The sequence below is a fragment of the Bos grunniens genome, chromosome 5, assembly GCF_055505025.1.
Source record: "Bos grunniens cultivar Pamir isolate PY7600 chromosome 5, Bosgru_T2T1.0, whole genome shotgun sequence".
NCBI classification, from domain to species: Eukaryota; Metazoa; Chordata; class Mammalia; order Artiodactyla; family Bovidae; genus Bos; species Bos grunniens.
In genome coordinates, this window is record NC_141169.1 from 37,398,883 (window position 1) to 37,424,091 (window position 25,209).

The window sequence follows — 25,209 nt, forward strand, 5'->3', positions numbered from 1 at the left end:
GCAGGTAGATCTTTACCAACTGAGCCACCAGGGAAGCCCAATAAATGCTTTAGAATGTCTTAAATCTGTCTTAATTATATGTCAGGAAAAGTAAAGAAAAACATTGACTATTTTTTTCTATTATCTGCCTGTTCCTCTTAGAATCTAGAGAAATTTAGAATTAAAAATTTAGGTGGCTAGTTGGCAAAATTCAATGGGTCAAAAATACAGGGAAAAAAGCAATTGTTCTTTCTGGTAATGGGGCAGGCCATTGGTTCTCAACCCTGCTCTCCTTACTTACTGGTTTGCACAATCAGTTGTTGGAGGCAACACGAAAAGTTCACATCAAAGTCTCCACCAAACAGTTTTTTCAAAGATCTGATTTTTTCTGTTTCTATAAAAGATTAGGGGGAAGCATATTCCAAAGGCAGTTAAGAAAATACTTCGACTAGATGTCACTACAGGCCATTAAATCTGCCTTGAGGAAACAGTGAAAAGAGCTTGTACATTACATTGTTCTTCTCAGAACTTTAGTCAAGTCCTGTTCAGCTGCGAGTTGAGGGCGACCTCTCTGTCATTCATTCCCAGAGCTAAGAGTCACACAAACTCAGGGGTCCACCATGCAGCACATAACCATCGGGCATGAAACAGCGCAGAATCTTGCTTTGGAATCTTGGATATACTATACTGCTGCTTTCAAAATAGTTAAGACACAGTCTTAACCTGAGAGAGAAGCCATATCTAATTTTGGTAAGTCTGGTATCAATTCCACGTAACTGAATGGAAATATCTACCAAATTATATCGTGAAATTTTCAAAATCAGTGAAATGGGTTACTCATTTAAAATTTTTTAATATAGTTTGGACACAGTCCATAACAACTATATACATGCTATTTTATACATATGCTTTTTTTTTTTCCTGGAGGAATGAAGATCAAATTCTAATATTTCAATGCCAGCCAAACTAGAGAAGGCCTATTGAAGCTGAAGACGACACCAGTGTTCTTGGCATTTTTACTCAGAAGAATTTATATCTGTATAGTTAGTGTTTTTCTGAAAATAAATGATTTCCTGACTTTTCCCCAGCAGCGTTGGAGATCCTGCTCACCTGATTAGTAATAACATTTGTTTTTATTTAACCAAGCAATGACATTCATTTTTATTTGACCAAGCAATTTTCTTATTTACCTTTCCTCAACAGAATCCACTTTGCTCATGAGAAGAATAGTGGTGGAGGAGTTCCTATTCACTTTTCTGCTTTTTTTTTTTTTTTTTTACTTTTTGCTGACAATATGATTTTATATATAGAAAACTACAAAGGGTCAGCAACAATAAAACTCTTGGAACTAATCAACAGTTTTAGTGAAGTTGTAGGATACAAAAGTAACATACAGAAATCAGCTGCATTCCTTTACAATAATGATGAACCACCTGAAAAAAAAGTAAAACTATCCCATTCACAATAGCATCATAAATAAAACATTTAGAGTTAAATTTAACCAAGGAACTGAAATATCTGTATAATTAAAACTCTAAGATTTGCTGAAAGAAATCAAAGAAGACACAATTTTTTTAAACCCCATGTCCATGGAATCAGATCCGATCAGTCGCTCAGTCATGTCCGACTCTTTGCCATAAAATGTATAAGCTTTAGAATTTGAGGAAATGGGGTGAGCATCCCCGCTCTGCCCCTTGATTAGCTGTGTGTTTTTTAACAAGTCATTTCTCCTCTCTCTGCCTGCTTTTTCATTTGTAAATCACAGTTAATAGACTCTTTCTTATAAGACTGTTCTGGATATGGAAGCAGATAATCCAGGGAGAGCATTAAGCACAGTTTCAACAACAAAGAAAACTTCCTGAAACATCAGCCAAGCCACATCAGGCAACTGGCCTATATATAAAGGAAATGCTGAGCACAGAGTAGATGCTTATGAAATTATTTCTGACTGATAAATAGGGTAAAGGGAAGGTAACCTGTCACGTGAGAGCTCTCAGAGAACACAGTGGAGGAAGCCAACTTAATAGAGATTGAGTGTGATGGAGCAGATTAGGTACTCTGTGCAATCTTACGGAACTAAGAACATCACTTCTGCTACCTTTTGGCTCTTCCCCTGCGGAGAGACAGGGTCTTAGCTAACAACGCACATCCTTCTCTTCTCTCTGAAAGCCCATTTCCTGAGCAAATGCATGCTTTGGAGAGGTGGTTAGTGAACAACCCAGATCCCAGGTTTAATGGACAATTTCTTTAGGGTGAAAGTGAAGGGTGGAGCATCATTTTCTGTCTTTCCTTTTCACCCCTCCCCCACCTCTCAAACAACCCATCTCACAGTCATTAACATCCCAACCGTGCAAGAAATCTCAACTGCATGCAACACGAGAGCTTGCTACATCTATACTGTGGGTATCCTCTTTTTTTTTTTAATCCTATTTTTGATTTCTAACCACTTTCATTTTGCAAAGACTCCTTTGCCAAAGGCAGGATAAATAAACTTAGACACATACTGTCTCTTTGACATCTTTGTTTATCCATAAACTGTCAAAAATACAGATGAAAATCCACTGAAGAGTGCATGAAGCGGTTAGACAAAGGCCAAATGAGACTTGCATAGAAGCTTGATGTTAGGGAAGATATTATCTAAAATGATACCAAGCCAGCTTGGTATGATGACATGAATAAAAATTAAAGTTACCAACAAAAGATGACCAACTAACTCAGTTAAGAATAGACTCAATTGTGTAAAAAAGTAATCATGGAAAAAATCAATGTGAGAAAGCCTCTGTCTAGTCAGTAGGAAACTGACTGCACCATTCAGTTGCTCAGTCGTGTCCGACTCTTTGTGACCCATGAATCGCAGCACGCCAGGCCTCCCTGTCCGTCACCAACTCTCGGAGTTCACTCAGACTCACATCCATTGAGTCAGTGATGCCATCCAGCCATCTCATCCTCTGTCGTCCCCTTCTCCTCCTGCCCCCAATCCCTCCCGGCATCACAGTCTTTCCAATGAGTCAACTCTTCGCATGAGGTGGCCAAAGTACTGGAGTTTCAGCTTTAGCATCATTCCTTCCAAAGAAATCCCAGGGCTGATCTCCTTCAGAATGGACTGGTTGGATCTCCTTTGGGATCCCAATAACCGTGAGTTAAGTTAGTTGAGAGGTGGAGGAAGACTGAGGAGAAAGAGAGAACACTGAGGGGTTAAGAGCATAGACTTAAATATGAGAGTGGATTTGAAACCTGGCTCCTCGTTTACCTTTTTATTTCAAGAAATAATCAAATTCTCATTATATTTTCAAACAGCATAATTTTCAGTTATAAGCCATACTGGACCTCAAATTATGTGGGTTCCTAGTGAGACTGTTATTAAGTGATTTTACTTATTTTCCTTTTCCACTAGCAAACATTTCTTTTTGCTTAAATGCTTAGTTTATAAAGGTGATTTGAAAAGTATACTATCTTTGTTTCCCAAGAAAGCATTTAGGAAAGTCTAAATAATATAGAGGACAATCATCTTCTACTATAGCTCACTCTGCCCATTCTTGAGAGGGTTAATGAAAGAACTAATGATATCAAGATTATTGAATGAATAATTGCAGATAACCTGGTATTGTGGATATAACCTATGAACATGGTGCAATGTCCCCATAGGAGAATCATGGGAATCTATATTCATTTTCTATTGCTGCATAAAAAAATATCACAGACTTAGTAGTTTATAGCAACTCATTTATTATCTCACAATTTTGTATGTCACAAGTCCAGGCACAGAAATCCATGTTTGCTACTGAGGGTCTCACAAGGCTGAAATTTAGGTGTCAGCAGGGGTTATGGTATTATCTGAAATTTGAAGTACTCTTCTAAGCTAATTCAGGTTTTTGGAAAATTGAGTTTCTTGGTCTTACACAACCAAGGTTCCAGATTTTTCTTGCTGACTGATAGCTGGAAGGTAGCTCTCATCTCCTAGAGGCTACCAGTATTTTATAGCCAATGTGGCCTTCCTATAACATGGTAGCTTACTTCAAGGTCCACAGGAGGATCGCTCAGACTTCTTGTAAGAGCTTACCTTATTAGGTTAGGCCCCTAAAACAGCATCTTCTTATTGATACTCAAAGTCAGCAGATGAAGGACCTTAACTGCATCTCAAAACACCTTCAAATTTGCCACATAACATAATCTAATAATGGCCACATGATCATGGGAATACCATCAGGGCATAACTGGCTTATGGAGAATGATTGCTAATGGCACACTGTGAACATGACCCTATAAACAAATGAAAACTGTAATAGGATTTTATAATTATTTATATAAACATTAAATTTTATATCCCTTTACAAGTTACAAAGTGCTTGTACATACTCTGCATCATGCCTACCTGTTAGAGAGGCACAGTAGATATTAATCCAATACTATATGTGAAAAAAACAAAGCTCAAAGCAGCTAAGACATTTCCCAAATCTTTACAGAAAATTAGAAGTAGAGTTAGGCTTCAGCACAGGGTCTTTCCACCCTATAGTCCTGTCCTCTGTTTAGCTAATTCTGAGTTTTCAACCTGTGTTTGCTGAGGTTCCGAGGAGATATCTCAGGGATTACTGTAAGAACTTAGAGTGACTCTAAGAAAGCTGGGTTAAGCGCTGCAACAGTGGTTCGACTATAGTTTGTCCTCTATATTGTGAGTTCTACATAAGCTTTAATAACCACTGCATTTCACCATGCTGCCTTATAAAAGATAAAGAATACTTACAAAAAAACCCTTTAGTTTAAAAAATGATTTAGATAGCTGTATATAAAAATCCAAGAGTCTATTCCAGTAAAGTTTTAAGAACCTGTCATTTCTTCTAGCAGCTGTTGAACCTTTTATAAAGAAAGAGAAAACAAACACATTAAATAATTGATTGGAAATGTACACGTGGGAAAAAATGACAGACCCCACCTCCTTCACATTTTAAATACATGTAAAAATGAATACCTTCTTAATGTCTGGTCTCTTATTTTTCTTTTCATGCAGACACTGACTGGCAACAGAGTACATAGTTTCAATGGAAGTGGAATCAATGTCATTCATCTTCTTATCAACATAATCTTCAATTGTCTTTTCTTCATCTTCAATTTCTTCTTTAATATCTAGCTTTAAGGCAAAAGTTAAAACTTTAAAAGTTTCAAATAAAAGAGAAACAAATCAGGTAAATTCATAAATGTATTTATAAATAAATACAAATTATATGTATAACTAAATTAATATTACTATGTTATAAAATAATACATTTAAATTACTTAATCTACATTATAATAACATTTACTCATATTTACTATCTGCTGTTGTAACCTTATTAAGAATTAAGGACATCTAGGACAAACTCTATTTATTTACTTACTTATATTAATACATACACACATATCTCCTTCCTAGAAATGTTTAGCCATTTGCCTTCGGATTTTTGTGTTTATGTGTATTCCTCTCACATGCTCATTAGCAGCCCTTACTAGGCTTCCAGCACAGTGAGGTCTACTCCTCTGCTGTGCTCCCAATGATGCAATTCCAACTCTGAATGCAGATCTTCCTCTCTGCACAAGCACACTGCTCTATGGGTACTCACACTGTTGAATCAAGAGAAAGAGGGAGGAGGAAAAAGGGGGCAAGGCCACGATGAAAAGGTAACGAATACGGAGAGAGGTGGAGAACGAGAATGCTGTAGTGGTTGAGCAGTGGTCCCCCAAAAGAAACGTCCAAATCCTGATCCCCAGAACCTGTGACTATAACTGTATTTGGAGAAAAAGGTCTTTGCAGATGTAATTATGTTAAGCAATTCGAGACGAGATGATCATCGGAGAAGGCAATGGCACCCCACTCCAGTACTCTTGCCTGGAAAATCCCATGGAAGGAGGAGCCTGGTAGGCCGCAGTCCACGGGGTCGCTAAGAGTTGGACACGACTAAGCGGCTTCACTTTCACTTTTCACTTTCATGCATTGGAGAAGGACATGGCAACCCACTCCAGTGTTCTTGCCTGGAGAATCCCAGGGACGGGGGAGCCTGGTGGGCTGCCGTCTATGGGGTCGCACAGAGTCGGACACGACTGAAGCGACTTAGCAGCAGCAGCAGCATCCTGGATTACCCAGGTAGGCCTTAAATCCAATGATAAACATCTGTATAAGAAAGAAACACATACACATACACACACACACACACAGAGGGGAAGACAATGTGATCACAGGGGCAGACAGTAGAGGGATGTGGCTACAAGTCAAGGAATGTCAACAGCCACTGGAAGCTGGAAGAGGCAAGGGAAGACTCTCCCCTGGAGTATCCAGAGGGAATGGTGCCTGGACAAAACTTTGATTTCAACTTTTGGTTTCCAGAACTATGAGAGAGTAAATCTGTCATTGAAAGTCCTGTTTTTGTGGTGGTAATCTTTTTCCCTCCTATATTTTTAATCTATACACTTTCTCTGTAAAATACAACCAACATCCAAAGCTTTAGTATGCCTGTACATGAATGGCTCAAAAACTGTAACTCCAGCCCAGGGTTCTTTCCTGACCTCCAATAACCAATGGAACAGAAGATTTATTTCATTGATAAAGACAAAATTTCACTATGTGCTACAGAGAAGCCTGGTGGGTTACAGTCCATGGCGTTGCAAAGAGTTAGATATGACTGAGCATGCATTCACACTGTATAAAATATTATGAAAATATTAACTTTTCATAATAATTGGAGGCTTTATGTATATACTTTACTGTAAAATATTAGATACCATGTAGTATTCAGTTGGTAAAGAATCTGCCTGCAACGCAGGAGACCACAGTTCGATTCCTGGGTTGGGAAGATTCACTGGAGAAGGGACAGGCTACCCATTCCTGTATTCTTAGGCTTCCCTTTGGCTCAGCTGGTAAAGAATCTGCTTGCACTGTGGAAGACCTGAGTTCGATCCCTGGATTTGGACGATCCCCTGGAGAAAGAAAAGGCTGCCCACTCCATTATTCTGGCCCGGAGAATTCCATGGACCGTATACTTCATGGGGTTGCAGAGTTGGACATGACTGAATGATGTTCACTTTCACTTTTCAATATTCATTATACATTTCCAAGAACCCATGGCAAGCTTTATAATATATACTTATATAATGGACATCTGTAGCAATATTATAATATAGGGTTTTTCTTAAAAATATGGCATGAGCCTTTGAGAAAATATATTATACCTTTTGACCTTCTAATCTTTGTTCTAGGGAAATAATCTGGTATACACATGTCTGAATTTGTCAGGGTGGTTTGTCTCATTAGAACACAGAAATTAGAATAGAGTCAGTGTAGGTCTTACAAATAGCTGAGAAAAGAAGAGAAGCTAAAGGCAAAGGAGAAAAGGAAAGATATACCCATTTCAATGCAGAGTTCCAAAGAATAGCAAGGAGAGATAAGAAAGCCTTCCTCAGTGATCAATGCAAAGAAATAGAGGAAAACAATTGAATGGGGAAGACTAGAGATCTTTTCAAGAAAATCAGAGATACCAAGGGAACATTTCATGCAAAGATGGGCACAATTAAGGACAGGAATGGTATGGACCTAACAGAAGGAGAAGATATTAAGAAAAGGTGGCAAGAATACACAGAACTATACAAAAAAGAACTTCATGACCCACATAACCATGATGGTGTGATCACTCACCTAGAGCCAGACATTCTGGAATGTGAAGTCAAGTGGGCCTTAGGAAGTATCACTATGAACAAAGCTACTGGAGGTGATGGAATTGCAGTTGAGCTATTTCAAACCCTAAAAGATGATGCTATGAAAGTGCTGCACTCAATATGCCAGAAAATCTGAAAAACTCAGCAGTGGCCACAGGACTGGAAAAGGTCAGTTTTCATTCCAATCCCAAAGAAAGGCAATGCCAACGAATGCTCAAACTACCACACAATTGCACTCATCTCACACGCTAGTAAAGTAATGCTCAAAATTCTCCAAGCCAGGCTTCAATAGAACGTGAACTGTGAAATTCCAGATGTTCAAGCTGGTTTTAGAAAAGGCAGAGGAACTAGAAATCAAAATGCCAACATCCGCTGGATCACTGAAAAAGCGAGAGAGTTCCAGAAAGATATCTACTATTGCTTTATTGACTACACTAAAGCTTTTGGCAGAAAGTGACAAAGAACTAAAGAGCCTCTTGATGTAAGTGAAAAAGGAGAGTGAAAAAGTTGGCTGAAAGCTCAACATTCAGAAAATTAAGATCATGGCATCCGGTCCCATCACTTCATAGCAAATAAATGGGGAAACAATGGAAACAGTGAGAGACTTTATTTTCTTGGGCACCAAATCACTGCAGATGGTGACTGCAGCCATGAAATTAAAAGTTTCATGCTTGCTCCTTGGAAGAAAAGTTATGGCCAACCTAGACAGCATATTAAAAAGCAGAGACATTACTTTGCCAACAAAGGTCCATCTAGTCAAAGCTATGGTTTGCCCAGTAGTCATGTATGGATGTGAGAGTTGGATTAGAAAGAAAGCTTAGTGCTGAAGAATTGATGCTTTTGAACTGTGGTGCTGGAGAAGACTCTTGAGAGTCCCTTGGACTGCAAGGAGATCCAACCAGTCCATCCTGAAGGAGATCAGTCCTGAATACACATTGGAAGGACTGATGCTGAAGCTTCACCTCCAATATTTTGGCCACCTGATGTGAAAAACTGACTCATTGGAAAAGAACCTGATGCTGGGAAAGGTTGAAGGCAGGAGGAGAAGCGGATGACAGAGGATGAGATGGTTGGATGGCATCACCGACGTGATGGACATGAGTTTGAGTAGGCTCTGGGAGTCGGTGATTGACAGGGAAGCCTGGAGTGCTGCAGTCCATGGGGCTGCAAGCATTTGGAAATGACTGAGCAACTGAACTTAGATGAGGTATTTGAATAATTTTATGAAAAACATATGTGGTGGTATTTATGTAAGTTTTTAACTTTATAAGACCCTGTAAGTTCTTAAAATTTAGAATACAGGAAAACAAGGCATGGCATAACTTTCCTGTAGTTTTAGCATTCAGTTAGTCTATTTATATAATTGTCAATGAATCCCTATATAATACACAGGTAAAATTTTCTATAATAACTTTATTAAATAATATTCCACAATACAAATGGAGAAAGAATTTTATTAGCAATTCTAGTCTGACAGAAGTTTCTAATGAAGAATGTTATTTTTCCTCTGAAAATGGTATTAGTAATCACCATGAAAGTAACAAAATAAAAATACACTAGAGGAGATCTCAGAAATCATACGCTCCATTGTGATTTTAGCTACAAAGAAACTAGACCATAGACTATATCCGTGTCTTCTCCAAGCTTCACAAATATTTCATGGCAGAGCTCAGATTAAAAATAATTGATGCTTTTTCCATATGCCACTATGTAATTGCCAACAGAAAGATTGCCAATAGAAAATGACATTTCCAGATGCCAAATTTACCCACATAAATTTAGATTATAAATGAAAGAGAAAAGAACTAGAAAAATGAAATCTTTCAATTACCAATAACTGAGGTTCACGGTGTTCATCCACAGCTGGAAGTCCAGTTATTATTTCTAGCAAAACCTAAGAAGAAAGTAAAACCCATAAATATGACTCAAGACAACATATAGAAACTGGAAGGAACATGGCTCTTGATTATGAAATCGAATGAACCATCTCCACACACTGCATGCCTTTTAGGCATGAAAGTGGAAAGAACACAAGCTGTGGTCATTTCTTACCACCCTTTCTTCCCTGACACCTCAGAACTCATCCATCTCCTACGCAGTTCTTTAATACTGGCAACTTACTAAATAATCAGCCCCCCAAAATATGTGTTCTGGACATACTCTTTTTCCTGTCTTGCAGAAGATATTTCACAAGAATGATTTTCTCTGGCTTTTAGGAGAATACTATTTTCTAAACCTCAGGCATATCCTACAAACTTGTGCCTTAACTTCACAGTGTTATGACAGTAGACATCCATAAAAGAAACACATATGAGTGTAAAAGACAAAGGATTTTCCAATTCTCCAACCACTCCCACCCCACTCCTTACACCATCATAAAAGGTTATTATCAAACTGGTAGATCAGAAAATGCCACAACATATTTCCTTCAAAACATTTCCTCTTTAACATATGACACTAACATGCATACTGTAGGACACAATTTATATACTAAGTTTCATGCTAATTCATGTGGCAAAAATATTATTTCTTACAGTAATTTCAGAAATCAATTTAAAAGCCTTACAAATTCAGAGAAGTTTTTATTACTTTCTCATTTAACTAGAGGTTAAAGTGAGCAATTTACATCTTTACATATGAGAGCTAAGCAACATAGGTGTATTCAAAATATTCTATTTCAATTTCACAAGTACAGCCAGAATGATTATTGTTACTAATTATATATATAGTAAAATATAATATATTACAAGTATGTGTGCATGCATGCTAAGTTGCTTCAGTTGTGTCCAACTCTTTGCAACCCCATGGACTGTAGCCCACCAGGCTCCTCTGTCTATGGGCTTCTCCAGGCAAGAACACTGGAGTGGGTTGCCATGCCCTCCTCCAGGGAATCTTCCTGACCCAGGGATCAAACCCATATCTCATACCTCCTGCACTGACAGGCAGGTTCTTTACCACTAGCACCACCAGGGAAGCCTATTACATGTATACATAAATACATACATATGAAACTTACCACACCAAAGCTGTAGATGTCAGATTTGGGTGTAATTTCTCCTCGCAAAGCTTCAGGTGCCATATAAGCTGTTGTTCCCACAATTCTGCTAGTCATGACTGTCTGGGCAAACTTCTCAGAAGCCCGTGCAAGCCCAAAGTCAGATATTTTGGCTGTAAAGTCTTCATCTAATAAGATATTTGCACTAAAAAACAGTTTTTCTTTTTCAACAAATCAAATAGTTCCTTAGGAAGGTATAACACTGTATGTATTTACAGAGTATTCTATTTTATAATACACATCATAAAAGGGTGAATTTATGTAAATAAATCTAGATTAAGGATTATAGCTAAAGAATAATAAAACTGTCTTCTTTTTTGTTTCTGTAAGGAAAATTTGAAAAAAAAAGTGAAGTAAAACTCTTCACATTAGTGATATTTTTATTATTTCACAAATAATTTATTATAGGGCAACTTTCCTCAAAGTATGCTAAAGCACCCTTCTTAATTCCTCCCCTAAAATTTCTCAATTCATTTAAAAACAAACTTCCAACCAGAGTATCTCAACTGTATCATTTCTTAGGGAGTACTCTCTCTGAAATATTTTGAAGAGGAAAGAATATGGCTAAAAGATCTTAATTCATTTATTTTATGCATTTGCTCATACAATCAGACTTTCATTCAACAAAACTTTATTGAAGACCCGCAACGTGTTACAGTATTTAAGCTCAGTGCTGGGCATGGGGACAATCTCAGAATCTTGTCTGTGACAAAGGTATAGAAATAATTTTTTAAAATTCCTAATGGTGATATTAGGTACAAAATGCTGAGAGAACAACTGTGTGTGCAGAAGAACTGAAGAAAACTTCAAGGAGAAGGTGAAAAGTGTGTGTAGTCTTGAAGGGTTATTAGAAGTTGAGGTTACTGAGGGAAAGAAAGGCATTTGAGGCAAATGGAACAGAATGGACACAGTGATGAAAACAAAAAACATGCTCAATTTGAAGAACTGGTGTCAATGGAATGTGAGGAGAACTTGAACTTTATCCTGGAATCAACAGAATGCCAGCTAAATGTTTCATAGTGGGGAATGATGTTATCAAACTTGAGTTTCAGAACCACAACCTGACAGTATATTAGAGCATAGCTAAGAACTGGCACACACCAATTAAAGGATGACCAGGAGAGTTTGTAAAAAAGCAAATAAGAGATAGTGAAAGTGTAAATAAAGGCTGGGGAGAAAAGGAGGTGCAAATTCTGAGGTACACTCAACAGAACCTTGTAATTTGTATGGTATGGGGAATGAGGAAGTCTTTAGCTTAGAAGATAGGATGAATACCGACTTCACTTGATTAGGAAAGAAACACAGAGAGAAGAATTTGGGTTGGAAGAGAAATGAATTTGACTTCTAACATGTTGACTTAGGAACTGCTATGGAACACTGTGGTAGGGTGATTTGGCCTGCACACACTGAAAATATAGGACTGCAGGCTAATGATATAGATTTGAGTCACCCATACGGAGGTAGCAGTTGAAGTCAACATATCCCTCAGTAAGAATATGCAGGATTAACAGAAAAGACAATGAGGTATCAATCAATTAGAATACACATCAGTTAGAATACACATCAGTTAGAATACACCGAATAAGGGATGGGAGATGGTGTATCTTCTCTTTTCTAAGGCCAATCCCTCTATGGGACTCCTTTCTACATTCTCAGGAACCTTGTTCTATAAACTATCTCACTTCTCTCTTCTGTTCTATCACATCCCTCTTCCCACAGGCATAAAAGCATGCTTTGGTCTCTGCCATTTAAAAAAAAAATTTTTTTGCTGAATAACACATTGATTTCCAGCTATCCCCCTTCATGGGCTAAATAAAAGTGTCTCATCAGACTTGTCTATACTCATATTTCACTCTCTCCTTAGTTCAGTTCAGTTCAGTCACTCAGTCACGTCCAATCTTTGCGACCCCATTAATCGCAGCACGTCAGGCCTCCCTGTCCATTACCAACTCCCGGAGTTCACTCAAACTCAACATCCATCAAGTCGGTGATACCATCCAGCCATCTCATCCTCTGCCATCCCCTTCTCCTCCTGCCCCCAATCCCTCCCAGCATCAGGGTCTTTTCCAATGAGTCGACTCTTTGCATGAGGTGGCCAAAGTGTTAGAGTTTCAATGTAGCATCAGTCCTTCTGATGAACACCCAGGACTGATCTCCTTTAGGATGGACTGGTTGGACCTCCTTGCAGTCCAAGGGACTCTCGAGTCTTCTCCAGCACCACAGTTCAAAAGCATCAATTCTTCGGTACTCAGCTTTCTTCACAGTCCAACTCTCACATCCATACATGACCACTGGAAAAACCATAGCCTTGACTAGAGGGACCTTTGTTGGCAAAGTAATGTCTCTGCTTTTCAATATGCTGTCTAGGTTGGTCATAACTTTCCTTCCAAGGAGCAAGCATCTTTTAATTTCATGGCTGCAGTCACCATCTGCAGTGATTTTGGAGTACCCCAAAAAAAGTCTGACACTGTTTCCACTGTTTCCCCATCTATTTCCCATGAAGTGATGAAACCAGATGCCATGATCTTAGCTTTCTGAACACTGAGCTTTAATTCAACTTTTTCACTCTCCTCTTTCACTTTCATCAAGAGGCTTTTTAGTTCCTCTTCAGGTTCTGCCATAAGGGTGGTGTCATCTGCATAGCTGAGGTTATTGATATTTCTCCCAGCAATCTTCATTCCAGCTTGTGCTTCATCCAGCCCAGCGTTTCTCATGATGTACTCTGCATACAAGTTAAATGAGCAGGGTGACAATATACAGCCTTGACATACTCCTTTTCCTATTTGGAACCAGTCTTTTGTTCCATGTCCAGTTCTAACTGTTGCCCCATAACTGTTGCTTCCTGACCTGCATATAGGTTTCTCAAGAGGCAGGTCAGGTGGTCTGGTATTCCCATCTCTTTCAGAATTTTCCACAGTTTATTGTGATCCACACAGTCAGAGGCTTTGGCATATTCAATAAAGCAGAAATAGATGTTTTTCTGGAACTCTCTTGCTTTTTCAATGATCCAACAGATACTGGCAATTTGATCTCTGGTTCCTCTGCCTTTTCTAAAACCAGCTTGAACATCTGAAATTTCACGGTTCACGTATTGCTGAAGCCTGGCTTGGAGAATTTTGAGCATTACTTTACTAGCATGTGAGATGAGTGGAATTGTGCAGTAGTTTGAGCATTCTTTGGCATTGCCTTTCTTTGGGACTGGAATGAAAACTGACATTTTCCAGTCCTGTGGCCACTGCTGAGTTTTCCAAATTTGCTGGCATATTGAGTGCAGTACTTTCGCAGCATCATCTTTCAGGATTTGAAATAGCTCAACTGGAATTCCATCACCTCTACTAGCTTTGTTCGTAGTGATGCTTTCTAAGGCCCACTTGACTTCACGTTCCAGGATGTCTGGCTCTACGTCAGTGATCATACCATCATGATTATCTGGGTTGTGAAGCTCTTTTTTGTACATTTCTTCTGTGTATTCTTGCCACCTCTTCTTAATATCTTCTGCTTCTATTAGGTCCATACCATTTCTATCCTTTATCGAGCCCATCTTTTAATGAAACTACCACCTGAATTCTGACCCAATTACTACATGGAAATAGATTTCCCAAAAGTCACTAATGACCATCATGGCACTAATCAAATGCCTCATTAAAAGTGTTTTAAAATGTGTCATTTTTCAGTCTTCATTCTGACTTCCAAAAAGCAACTGGAAATTTGGACTAATCCTTCTCAGGCAACTAACTCTCTTTCCTTGTTCTCAGGGATACCACACTCTCCTGGTTTTCAGCTTCCTTGCATACTTTCTTGGATTCCTTTTTAGACTCATTTTGTTCTACTTGGCCATTAAGTCTTAAAGTTCCTCAGAGCTAAATCTTGTAACCTTTTCCTAATCTATCTTTCTTAAAGTTAAGGTAACTATATGCTAGCTCTTCAACCTAAGTAACATAAGTAACACAGAAATTGATATCTTCCAACATGTATGTCACACTGATTAACATCTCTACTCACTTCTGTATCTTAAAGGAACCTCTAACACAACATGTACAAAAAAGAACTCACATTTTCCACTCCCAATCTTGTCCTCTTTCAGTGCTTTCTCTGTAAATGAATCATGCCACAATCATTCCAGAATGCTGTTCTGGAAGCCATAAATCCTGCTGTCCTTCCTGACATGTTCCTCTCCCTGAATGCCACCCACCATGCTGCAGCCAAGAGTAAGCAAGAATCTGTTCACATTTCTTCATATAAACTGTTACCACCAAATCTTCTATGACAGGCTCCAAGCTACCCTTTCTTACAAATGAGTCTCTATACTCATCAAAGTGATCTTCTCAAAACTTAACTATGATGCCACATTCCTCCTTATAATTATTCAATGGCATTTGATTATACTTATGATAAAATTAAAGCTCTTATCTTGGTCTATTACGTCCTACACAGGGCTTAGCTCTCTGCCTACCTTATAATTTTATCTTATCTATCAATCACTCCTTCAATTTCTGCACTTCAGTCATTTATTTCACCTCCTGTAATCCATCATGTTCATCTGAACACTGGTCTCACAAATGTGCTTCCTTATTCCCAGAATACTCTTTTTCATATTCTATGCTGCTGCTAAGTCACTTCAGTCGTGTCCAACTTTGTGTGACCCCAAAGTCAGGAGCCCACGAGGCTCCCCCGTCCCTGGGATTCTCCAGGCAAGAACACTGGAGTGGGTTGCCATTTCCTTCTCCAATGCATGAAAGTGAAAAGTGAGAGTGAAGTCACTCAGTCGTGTCCGACTCTTAGTGACCCCATGGACTGCAGCCTACCAGGCTCTTCCATCCATGGGATTTTCCAGGCAAGAGTACTGGAGTGGGGTGCCACTGCCTTCTCCATATTCTATAGATGTCCTCAAATTGTGCTCACTCATGTTTTGTTCATTCTTTGGATCTCTGCTTAAGTATAATTTTCTCAGGGAACCTTTTTTAATACTAATTGTATAGACTATACACTAAAGTTCTACTATTATTTTGTGATTATCTGGTTGCTGACAGATGCTACAAATGCTACTGTTGCTAACTATACCATCTACAGTACCTGTCGTACAGTGGATGCTCAATTAATATTTGTTAACTAAATAAATACATAACAAGGAAGATAACTGAAATGTACTCATGAAGAATGGAAGTGATTCAAAAAAGAGTGATGATCCAGAAAATAAGAAAATAATTCTGACAAGAAGAACAGAATAACATACTGTGAAAAACAAACAAAAGAAAAACACAGGTTACTTAGGATGAGTACTAGAAATAGGTCACTGGGTTTGAAATAAGGGAGATTATAGACGTCCTTAGTGAGATGAGCTTTCATGGCATGTTTCAAGTTAAGAAGTTCATGTCACTAGTGAATAGGAACAGTGAGAGAAAATTATTCTTTAAAGACAGTTCTCCAAAAGCTTTTTAAAGGCAGCATTTACCTTTTAATATCTCTATGAATATGATGGTTTTCATGTAAATAACTGAGGCCATTAGCTGCACCCTGGGCAATCTTGCATCTCATGTTCCAAGAGAGTGGGGGAGTACCATCCTTACGAAGTAAGAAACAAACCAATTAAAAATAAAAGAGGAGAATTAAAAAGATCTATAGAAAATATATAACAGAACACTTCTTCTAAGCAGCTACTGACCATATTATTACATTGCTAAGAATTTAGAACTACCATTTTTTAAGTTGTTAAACAATAATAGCTAAATAAGATCAAATGGAAGTTAGCATTTCTTATCAAACAATAAAAATATATGAGAGCATCTTCAAAGTCCAGCCTTGACTGATAATTTTACATTTTAGATTATCACCTGATAGAAAGGGAATTCCAATTGTTTAAATAACAACTGTATAGTTTTCACAAACTAGGAAAGATATTAATAGATTTTAAAAGATTTAAATAGGTTTAAAAGATTCTGTCACAGAGAAAATATTAGAATCCAACACAGAAACAGGAAGCCAAACAACCTAATAAAAAAACATCTTACCAAGCAAGACAGTCTGTCCAGCAATGAACCATTGGGCATGTAAACATATACTAAGCAGAGGTCATCTCCATCACTTGAGAAACCAAGTAATTCTACTAAGTTTTCATGTTGACACCTGTGGCAAATAATTTTCCATTCAAAATTACTACGATATATACACATATTTACCTGAAGGTTATGTTATTCAATTTAGAGCTTTAAAAGAAAAAAGAGAAAGAAATAACTATATGCAATAGAGTTGGACTGTGAAGAAGGATGAGCGCCGAAGAATTGATGCTTTTGAACTGTGGTGTTGGAGAAAACTCTTGAGAGTCCCTTGGACTGCAAGGAGATCCAACCAGTCCATTCTGAAGGAGATCAGCCCTGGGATTTCTGTGGAAGGAATGATGCTAAAGCTGAAACTCCAGTACTTTGGCCACCTCATGCAAAGAGTTGACTCATTGGAAAAGACTCTGATGCTGGGAGGGATTGGGGGCAGGAGGAGAAGAGGACGACAGAGGATGAGATGGCTGGATGGCATCACTGACTCAATGGATGTGAGTCTGAGTGAACTCCGGGAGTTGGTGATGGACAGGGAGGCCTGGCGTGCTGCAATTCATGGGGTTGCAAAGAGTCGGACATGACTGAGCGACTGATCTGATCTGATACATTATTGCAATGTGATATGTATGTTTCTAAATCTTTATATATGTTTATTATAACTGTTTATAATTTTCTGTAAACAGTTCCCTTTCAGTCAATATTAATCAACATAATTTTGATTTTAAAATTAAAGATCAATAATTCACATATAATAGTTTGGTTAAGAACTAGGTAGGTGTTTACCTTTGTTTCACATAATTTTTAATGATAGTGCAAACAAGATTTCAAGAAGTGTGTTGAAATGTGTACAATAACCCTTTCAAGAATTTTCAAACACATTCAAAGCACTGACTTACAGATATCTGATTTTCAATTACATCTAATTTATACATTTTTGATCTTTAATAGTATCTGGTTATTTATAACCTAATTTGAGAAGACTCTTGAGAGTCCCTTGGACTGCAAGGAGATCCAACCAGTCCATTCTAAAGGAGATCAGCCCTGGGTGTTCTTTGGAAGGAATGATGCTAAAGCTGAAACTCCAGTACTTTGGCCACCTCATGCGAAGAGTTGACTCATTGGAAAAGACTCTGATGCTAGAAGGGATTGGGGGCAAGAGGAAAAGGGGATGACAGAGGATGAGATGGCTAGATGGCATCACCAACTCGATAGACATGAGTTTGAGTGAACTCCGGGAGTTGGTGATGGACAGGGAGGCCTGGCGTGCTGCAATTCATGGGGTCACAAAGAGTTGAACACGACTGAGTGACTGAACTGAACTGAGTTTCTTTATCTACTTAAGAGTAATAAGACTAAATAAAGCTTAAGTATAACAAAACTGCAGGCATCTATGGTACAGTAAGTACAAAGATATCTGGGCTCAAAGTCCTAAGTTTAAAGTACAGCTCTGCCACCTCCTGGAAATGTGACCTTTTACAAGTTAACAGACTCACTGAGCCTCAGCAACTTTCCCTGGTAAATGTGGGTAATAATGCCTATTATGTAACATAAATGCTGTGAGAATTAAATGAGCAAATATATATGAGAGCCCTCTGGCTTCCCTGGTGGCTCAGTGGTAAAGAATCAGCCTGCCAAGCAGGAGATGCAGGTTCGATCCCTAGGCTGGGAAGATCCCCTGAAGAAGCAAACGTCAGCCCACTCCAGTAATTTTTGCCTGGAGAATCCCATGGACAGAGGAGCCTGGCAGGCTACAGTTTATGGGGGTCACAAAAGAGTCAGACAGGACTTAGTGACTAAACAGCAACAAACATGAGAGCCCAGAATATATTCTATGAAGTGCAAATTAAAACAGCAAGTATTCCATTTTCCACCAAATTGGTACACTTTAAAAATGAGTAGGTAACATTTTCTGAGTTTATACTAAAAAGGCATGGGGTACTTGATTTACATGCTTTGTTTTACTTAACCCTTAAAATAACTTAGTGAAACATTTCATTATTAAAATAATTATCCCATTTTACAGATGAGAAAACAGACAAGAAATTTGGCTGAGGTCATTCTGCTAGTAAGGGCCAGAGACTGACACTTATTTTAAAAATAGCAATAATACTTAATGGTAGTGTGGTAGCAGTTGTGAAATTGCAATAAACTGCTGGTAGAAGTATGTGAAGTGAAAGTCACTCAGTCGTGTTTGACTCTTTGTGGCCCTATGGACTGTAGTCCACCAGGTTGCTCTGTCCATGGGGATTCTCCAGGCAAGAATACTGGAGTGGATTGCCATGCCCTTCTCCAGGAGATCTTCTGGACCCTGGGACTGAACCTGGGTCTCCTGCACTGCAGGCAAATTCTTTACCATCTGAGCCACCAAATTATTATAACAATTACAAAGTCATTTAGACAAATACTCAGAAAGTCTTTAAAAAGTTCGTGCATTCAGAACCAGTAATTCTTCCAGGACTGTCTCCTGATGAAAAAGGCAGATTTGCACTTAAATATTTATGTACAAAGAGATTTTAAGACATTTTAATTTGTAATACTGAAAATTAGAAACAAATATGGAAGGGTAATGGTTAAATAAAACATTTGTGTATATATGCTGGAATGTTATGCAATTAATTTTAAATGTTTCAACATGGAAAAATGCCACACACTCATCATGAAGCAAGTACAAAATACTAGCAATGGTTATCTCTGAGTGATATATTCAAGGGATGAATATTTTCCTGTATTTTCCAGATTATCTATTTTGAACAAGTTACTTTTAGGACTGGAGAGTGGAGGTAGGGGTAGAAAGAACAAATCTTGGACAATCTTTTTATTTTCTTCAGTGTACATTATTTTTACTGAAAAAATTAATTCCAATCTATTCTTTCTTTCTTGAAGTTAAGCAACTAGAATTGGCGATTTATAGCAATGGGTCTAATGAGAATAAATTGGTAAATACTATTAAGGATTTATTTCAAAATTGCAAGTTCTGGAGTTAGACAGATCTGGATTTGAAACCCACATATTTATGTTTAAGTGACCTTGGATAAAGTTATTTAATGTTTCTGTATTTCAGTGGGAAAAAAAAAGTGTGTGTATGGCGGTTGTTACAACAATTGTGGTTATAACAATGGTTAATGCATTACAGTTTTTGGTCTATTGTATAGAAGGTGAAAAAGAGGAGAGTAAAAAAGCTGGCTTAAAATTCAACATTAAAAAAACTAAGATTATGGCATCTGGTCCCATCACTTCATGGCAAATAGATGGGGAAACAATGGAAACAGTGACAAACTTCATTTCTTGGGCTCCAAAATCACTGTGGACGGTGACTGAAGCCAAGAAATTAAAAGATGCTCGCTTCTTGGAAGGAAAGCTATGACAAACCTAGACAGTATATTAAAAAGCAGAGACATCACTTTGATGACAAAGCTCTGTATAGTCAAAGATGTGGTTTTTCCAGTAATTATGTATGGATGTGAGAGTTGAACTATAAAGAAGGCTGAGTGCTGAAGAATTGATGCTTTCAAACTGTGGTGCTGGAGAAGACTCTTGAAAGTCCCTTGAGGGAGATCAAGCAAAGAGATCAAGCCAGTCCATCCTAAAGGAAATGAACCCTGAATATTCATTGGAAGGACTGATGCTGAAGCTGAAGCTCCAATATTTGGCCACCTAATGTGAAGAGCTGACTCACTGGAAAAGACCCTGATCTAGGAAAGATTAGGGGCAAGAGGAGAAGAGGGAAAGAGGTTGAGATTGTTGGATGGCATCACTAATGTAAAGCACATGAGTTTGAGCAAATTCAGGGAGATAGTGAAGGACAGGGAAGCCTGGTGTGCTGCAGTTCATGGGGTCGCAAAGAGTCAGACACGATTTGGCGACTGAACAACATATACTCAAGTATCAATCACTATAATTATTAGAATAAATTTCCCAATTTGTTTTTCCTTCTCTTTCTGACAATTTTCAAACATACTGAGTCAATGGCTTCTAAACATTCTTGCATATAACACTTCCCTGGTTTATGGTGTTAACATATCAAATGGACTATTTGCCATGTATATATTAATATATAAATATGCATTTATACACACATGCATATATATACTATAATTTACCTCTCATAAATTTTGGGAACAGAAAACATGATAATGGAATCATAGTTCCATTATCAACTATTTAGATAGTTGAAATTCCATATAATAATGCCATGATTTAGAATAACAACTGCTGTTTAATCTACACACATATGAGTGAATATATGTAGCCACAGAATTGTACAGTTAAAGTTCTGTCAAGTTCGTTAAACTATTTTAGCCTACATTTGAAAATATCACCAGTTCATGGCACACTCTGGGTAAGAAACAGGTCCTTTCTTGTTCTGCTCTCTTCCATGGTACCATACTGCCAAATTAACTTACTTTGCCATTACTTTTATTTCTTGATCAAATTGTTGTTTCAGTTCTTCAGTACTAATGTCAACCATCTAAAAATATAAAATAATATACAATATAATACCATACAATACCCAGAGGCTCCTAAAGCTAGAAGGGATACAAGAGATCATCTGTCAGATCCTGCTTTTTTAAAAATATGTAAGTCATCATTCTCCCCATTTTATAAACAACTGAGAACTAAAAATATTAGTGATTTGCTCAAGGTCTCATGGCTGGTTAACTAGAAGGAAGAAAACCATATAACTCATGTAACTACATATACTTCAGTGATTCATTGTGGGAACAAAATGAAATAATAAGAGATTTTACTGTATAAACATTCTGAAAAAAAATTCAGTGTGTTAGAAAACATAAGCAATTTTTAAGGCAAAAAGAAAAACAAGATGTGCAAAAGTATTTGCAACATATATGACAAAGGGATCTTTATTATAAAAAATGCATTGTATTGATATTTTAGGATAAACAATAGATTTAAAATATAAGATATTCTAATAGAAATGTGAACAAAGGGTGCAGATGAGAATTTTTAAAATTTTTATTGCAATATTTTCTAAACTTTATTTTTAAATGAGAAAAGAAAATAAGGAAGATATTTTTATAAAATTTTCTTAGAATCTTAATGTTTTAATATTGATTCTACATGGAGCACTGTGTAGAATTCAGCTTCTCTATTTTATGAATCTCCCCAAATTATGTGTATAATTGTATGTTTGTGAATATAACTACATTCTTGTAGAGATAGTGTCTGTAGCTTTCAACAAAGTTTTAAATGTTAAGAACTGCCAATTTAGAATGATGTTTACTGAGAGAAAATACACAATGAAATAATGTTTCCTAAAGATTAATTTAATATTTATTATTCCCTCATAGCTCAGTTCGTAAAGAATCCGCCTGCAATGCAGGAAACCCTGGTTTGATTCCTGGGTTGGGAAGATCTCCTGGAGAAGGAAAAGGCTTCCCACTCCAGTATTCTGATCTGGAGAATTCCATGAACTATACAGTCCATGGGGTCGCAAGGAGTTGGACACGACTGAGCAACTTTCACTCATTCACATACAGCACACTAGGAAACAACTCTTCCTGTAATTTTTTCTCTTCCAGAAAATATAACTTACTGCTGCAAGCTTCTTCACTGCTACAGTCCTGTTGTTCACGTAGCCTTTATACACAACTCCAAACCCTCCTTCTCCCATTTTGTTACCACCAACAGAAATGGGCCGTTCATCAAAGTTATTTGTGACATCCTTCAATTCAAAAAATGAAAAACTGTGAAAACCTGTAATGTCAATAGAATAATAAAAAGAGTGCTTCAGTAAAAAAGAAATTGGTTTTCATAATTCCAGTATTTTCTCAATTTGGATATTTCATACCTATGCAAATATTTAAACTCTAATCACTTACTTTCTTTATAAAATGATCCTTTCAAACTGCGTAAATATTTACTTCTTTTTTTTTTCACAGCTTCTGTGGTTGTTCATATGTCCTATTACATCTACTCACCTATAACACTAAAACAATGAAGACACCGCCTAATAAATCAGGAGGAAAACAAGACCACAGAAGAGCTACTGCCAGAGTAAATAAACAAAAGGAGAGCTTTATTTTAAAGCAGTGATGGTCTCATGACAAACTCACTAGCAGAAAGCATGTCAAATATTACTTACGTGTATCACTAAATTCTAAACTTGTATTTTCTGGACTTGAGGAGTCAGGTAGCACATAGTTTTGTTCAAGATTCTCATCAGATATCACAGATGTCCTGTCTTTGCCACAGAGGGGCTTCGGTTTCTGCTGAACTGCTACTACAGTGACTTTAGAAGGCAGTGTATTAACATTTTTGGGTACAGCATCTAACAAGTGAAATAAGACACAAGTTGTTGTTACATAAGAAGAAGTGTTCATGAAAAAGTTAAATTAGGAACTCAATTTACTTAACATTATTCCAGTTTCTGCCCATTAGCCCCCTATTTTCATAGCACTCATGAGAATTTACCTAGTAAGAATTTGTAAATTTGGATAAGGATGGGCAAGGCAGTGTTTCCAGAAAGTGGCCTGTAAGTCACTGGCAGCAGAAGCACTGAAGTACCTGTTTTAAAACACTGACCTTGAACTTAATTCAAGAATTCTGATAGAGATCTGGAGTAAAGCCTGGGAAGTTACATGCTTATCAAGAACTCCAGGTGATTCTTATGCCTTCTGAAGGGTAAGAATTACTGGTGTAAATAGCATCAAAGGGAAAAAGTAGTTGATGGGGAAGGAAGGCAACCAGACACGAACCCACGGGAACACAATGTAAGAAATCAGAGTCCCATCAGGGTGGAAGTTGAGGATGAAAAAAAGCAAGAGCTTTTTCTCATCATTCTAAACTTCCTATTGGCATAAAACTACCTGACTTTAACTGCATGTTTAGACTGAATCCTGAAGTCTTACCAGCTTCAGGATTTTCTCAGCAGCAAGTTTGCAGCATCTGGGGTGCTTGTTAAAGAGTTGGGGAGAGTTGAAAGAATGAAGAATCTTAAAGGTAAGGTTCATCTACTCTGAGAAAAAAGTAAGAGAAGAAACATTCCTATTTCTGTCACTTGTCTTTCCATCCTAGTCACTGATACAGTAGACACGCTCAGTTTACCTGGTAGCAAAAGACTTGCAGGGGCAAAAAACTCATTTTGGACCAAAATATCCACAAGATCACCAACTGTGCAATTTGTGGTGCCCCAGTCAAACAGTAACTCACACGTGGGGCTTTTTCCAATTTGCAGTAATGCTTCAAATCTCCTTAAAGCAAGTAACAGAGAAATAAGATTAGTATGTAAGCCGAGTTAACACATAAGTATTTTCCAGTACTCTTCCCTGGAAAATTCCACGGATGGAGGAGCCTGGTAGGCTGTAGTCCATGGGGTCGCGAAGAGTCGGGCACGACTAAGTGACTTCACTTTCACTTTTCACTTTCATGCATTGGAGAAGGAAATGGCAACCCACTCCAGTGTTCTTGCCTGGAGAATCCCAGGGACAGGGGAGCCTGGTGGGCTGCCGTCTATGGGGTCTCACAGAGTCGGACACGACTGAAGCGACTTAGCAGCAGCAGCAGGTATTATTCCCCTCAATCCCCCTCTTGTCCACAGCACTTCCTATGATTAAAAAAGAAAAGTGCAGAAAGAGAGTCAGCAAGAATTACAGAGAACAGGAAAGACAGGCAGAAGGAAGAAAAGATGCTGAAGGTGATAAGTTGACAGACACTGAGTATTTACAGTGGGCTACAGGATGCAAAACATGAACTCATATAATTCTCAAAGACACTGTGAATATCATGCTAATGTACTGAAGAGAAAGCATGAGAGGTAAGCAGTCCACAGTCACACAGCCAATAAACTTGTATACAAACTGAGGTTCAAACTGATATCTCACTGAACACACAGCTGTACTCTCAACATACTAAGCTACACTAGTTCCCTACATGACTTATTAACGCTGTTAGTCATATGATGTTTAATAAAGCAGGCTGCTTAAAGAAATAGAAAATACATACACTTGGAGAATTATTCCTTGGATCTTAACTATATTCCATTTCAACTGAGGGAAAAACAGATCAGGTTTTCATGAAAAATTTCTTTATATATAGTTGGTGAGAAGTTGCTGTATAACATAGGGAGCCCAGTCTGGCACTCTGTGATGACCTAGAGAGGAGGGATGGGGGAAAGGAAGGGAGGCTCAAGAGGGAGGGGATATATGTATAATTATGACTGATTTGCATTGTATGGCAGAAACCAACACAACATTGTAAAAATTAAAAAAACATAAATAAAAAAGAAAAAAACTATCAATAGTTTTGAAAGTAATATTTAAAAACCTAGAAAACTTAGCTCTCCCTGTTTTTTCCTGAAAATTTGTTTATTTCAAAAAATTTCAAACCTACAGAAAAGTTGAAAGGAAAATACCATGAGCAACCACCTAGATTCACCGAATGACCAAGTAATGTTTAACTGTGTTTATGCTTTCGCCCTCTCCCTCT

At 37.8% G+C, this 25,209-nt stretch overlaps 1 protein-coding gene across 11 annotated transcripts in view; it reads right to left on the reverse strand.

Annotated features, from left to right (window-relative positions):
* Positions 1-812: 812 nt before the first annotated feature.
* IRAK4 (interleukin 1 receptor associated kinase 4) overlaps positions 813-25,209 on the reverse strand; it is a 31,651-nt gene continuing 7,254 nt past the window's right edge. For 3 of the 11 annotated variants that reach the window (XM_086403890.1, XM_086403885.1, XM_086403886.1), the window contains 10 exons: positions 23,830-23,975; positions 22,868-23,053; positions 22,319-22,479; positions 21,168-21,232; positions 16,723-16,837; positions 16,167-16,276; positions 10,676-10,859; positions 9,491-9,553; positions 4,946-5,104; positions 3,686-4,830 (listed from right to left, as the gene is read on the reverse strand). In XM_086403890.1, the coding sequence (XP_086260016.1) occupies positions 4,795-4,830; positions 4,946-5,104; positions 9,491-9,553; positions 10,676-10,859; positions 16,167-16,276; positions 16,723-16,837; positions 21,168-21,232; positions 22,319-22,396 (810 nt within the window). In that variant the 5' untranslated portion in view covers positions 22,397-22,479; positions 22,868-23,053; positions 23,830-23,975 and the 3' untranslated portion in view covers positions 3,686-4,794. Of the gene's footprint in view, positions 3,147-3,685; positions 4,831-4,945; positions 5,105-9,490; positions 9,554-10,675; positions 10,860-16,166; positions 16,277-16,722; positions 16,838-21,167; positions 21,233-22,318; positions 22,480-22,867; positions 23,054-23,829; positions 23,976-24,193; positions 24,329-24,726; positions 24,766-25,209 lie in introns of those variants that run through there. The other 8 variants (XM_086403891.1, XM_086403889.1, XM_086403887.1 and 5 more) reach the window with 6 other exon arrangements.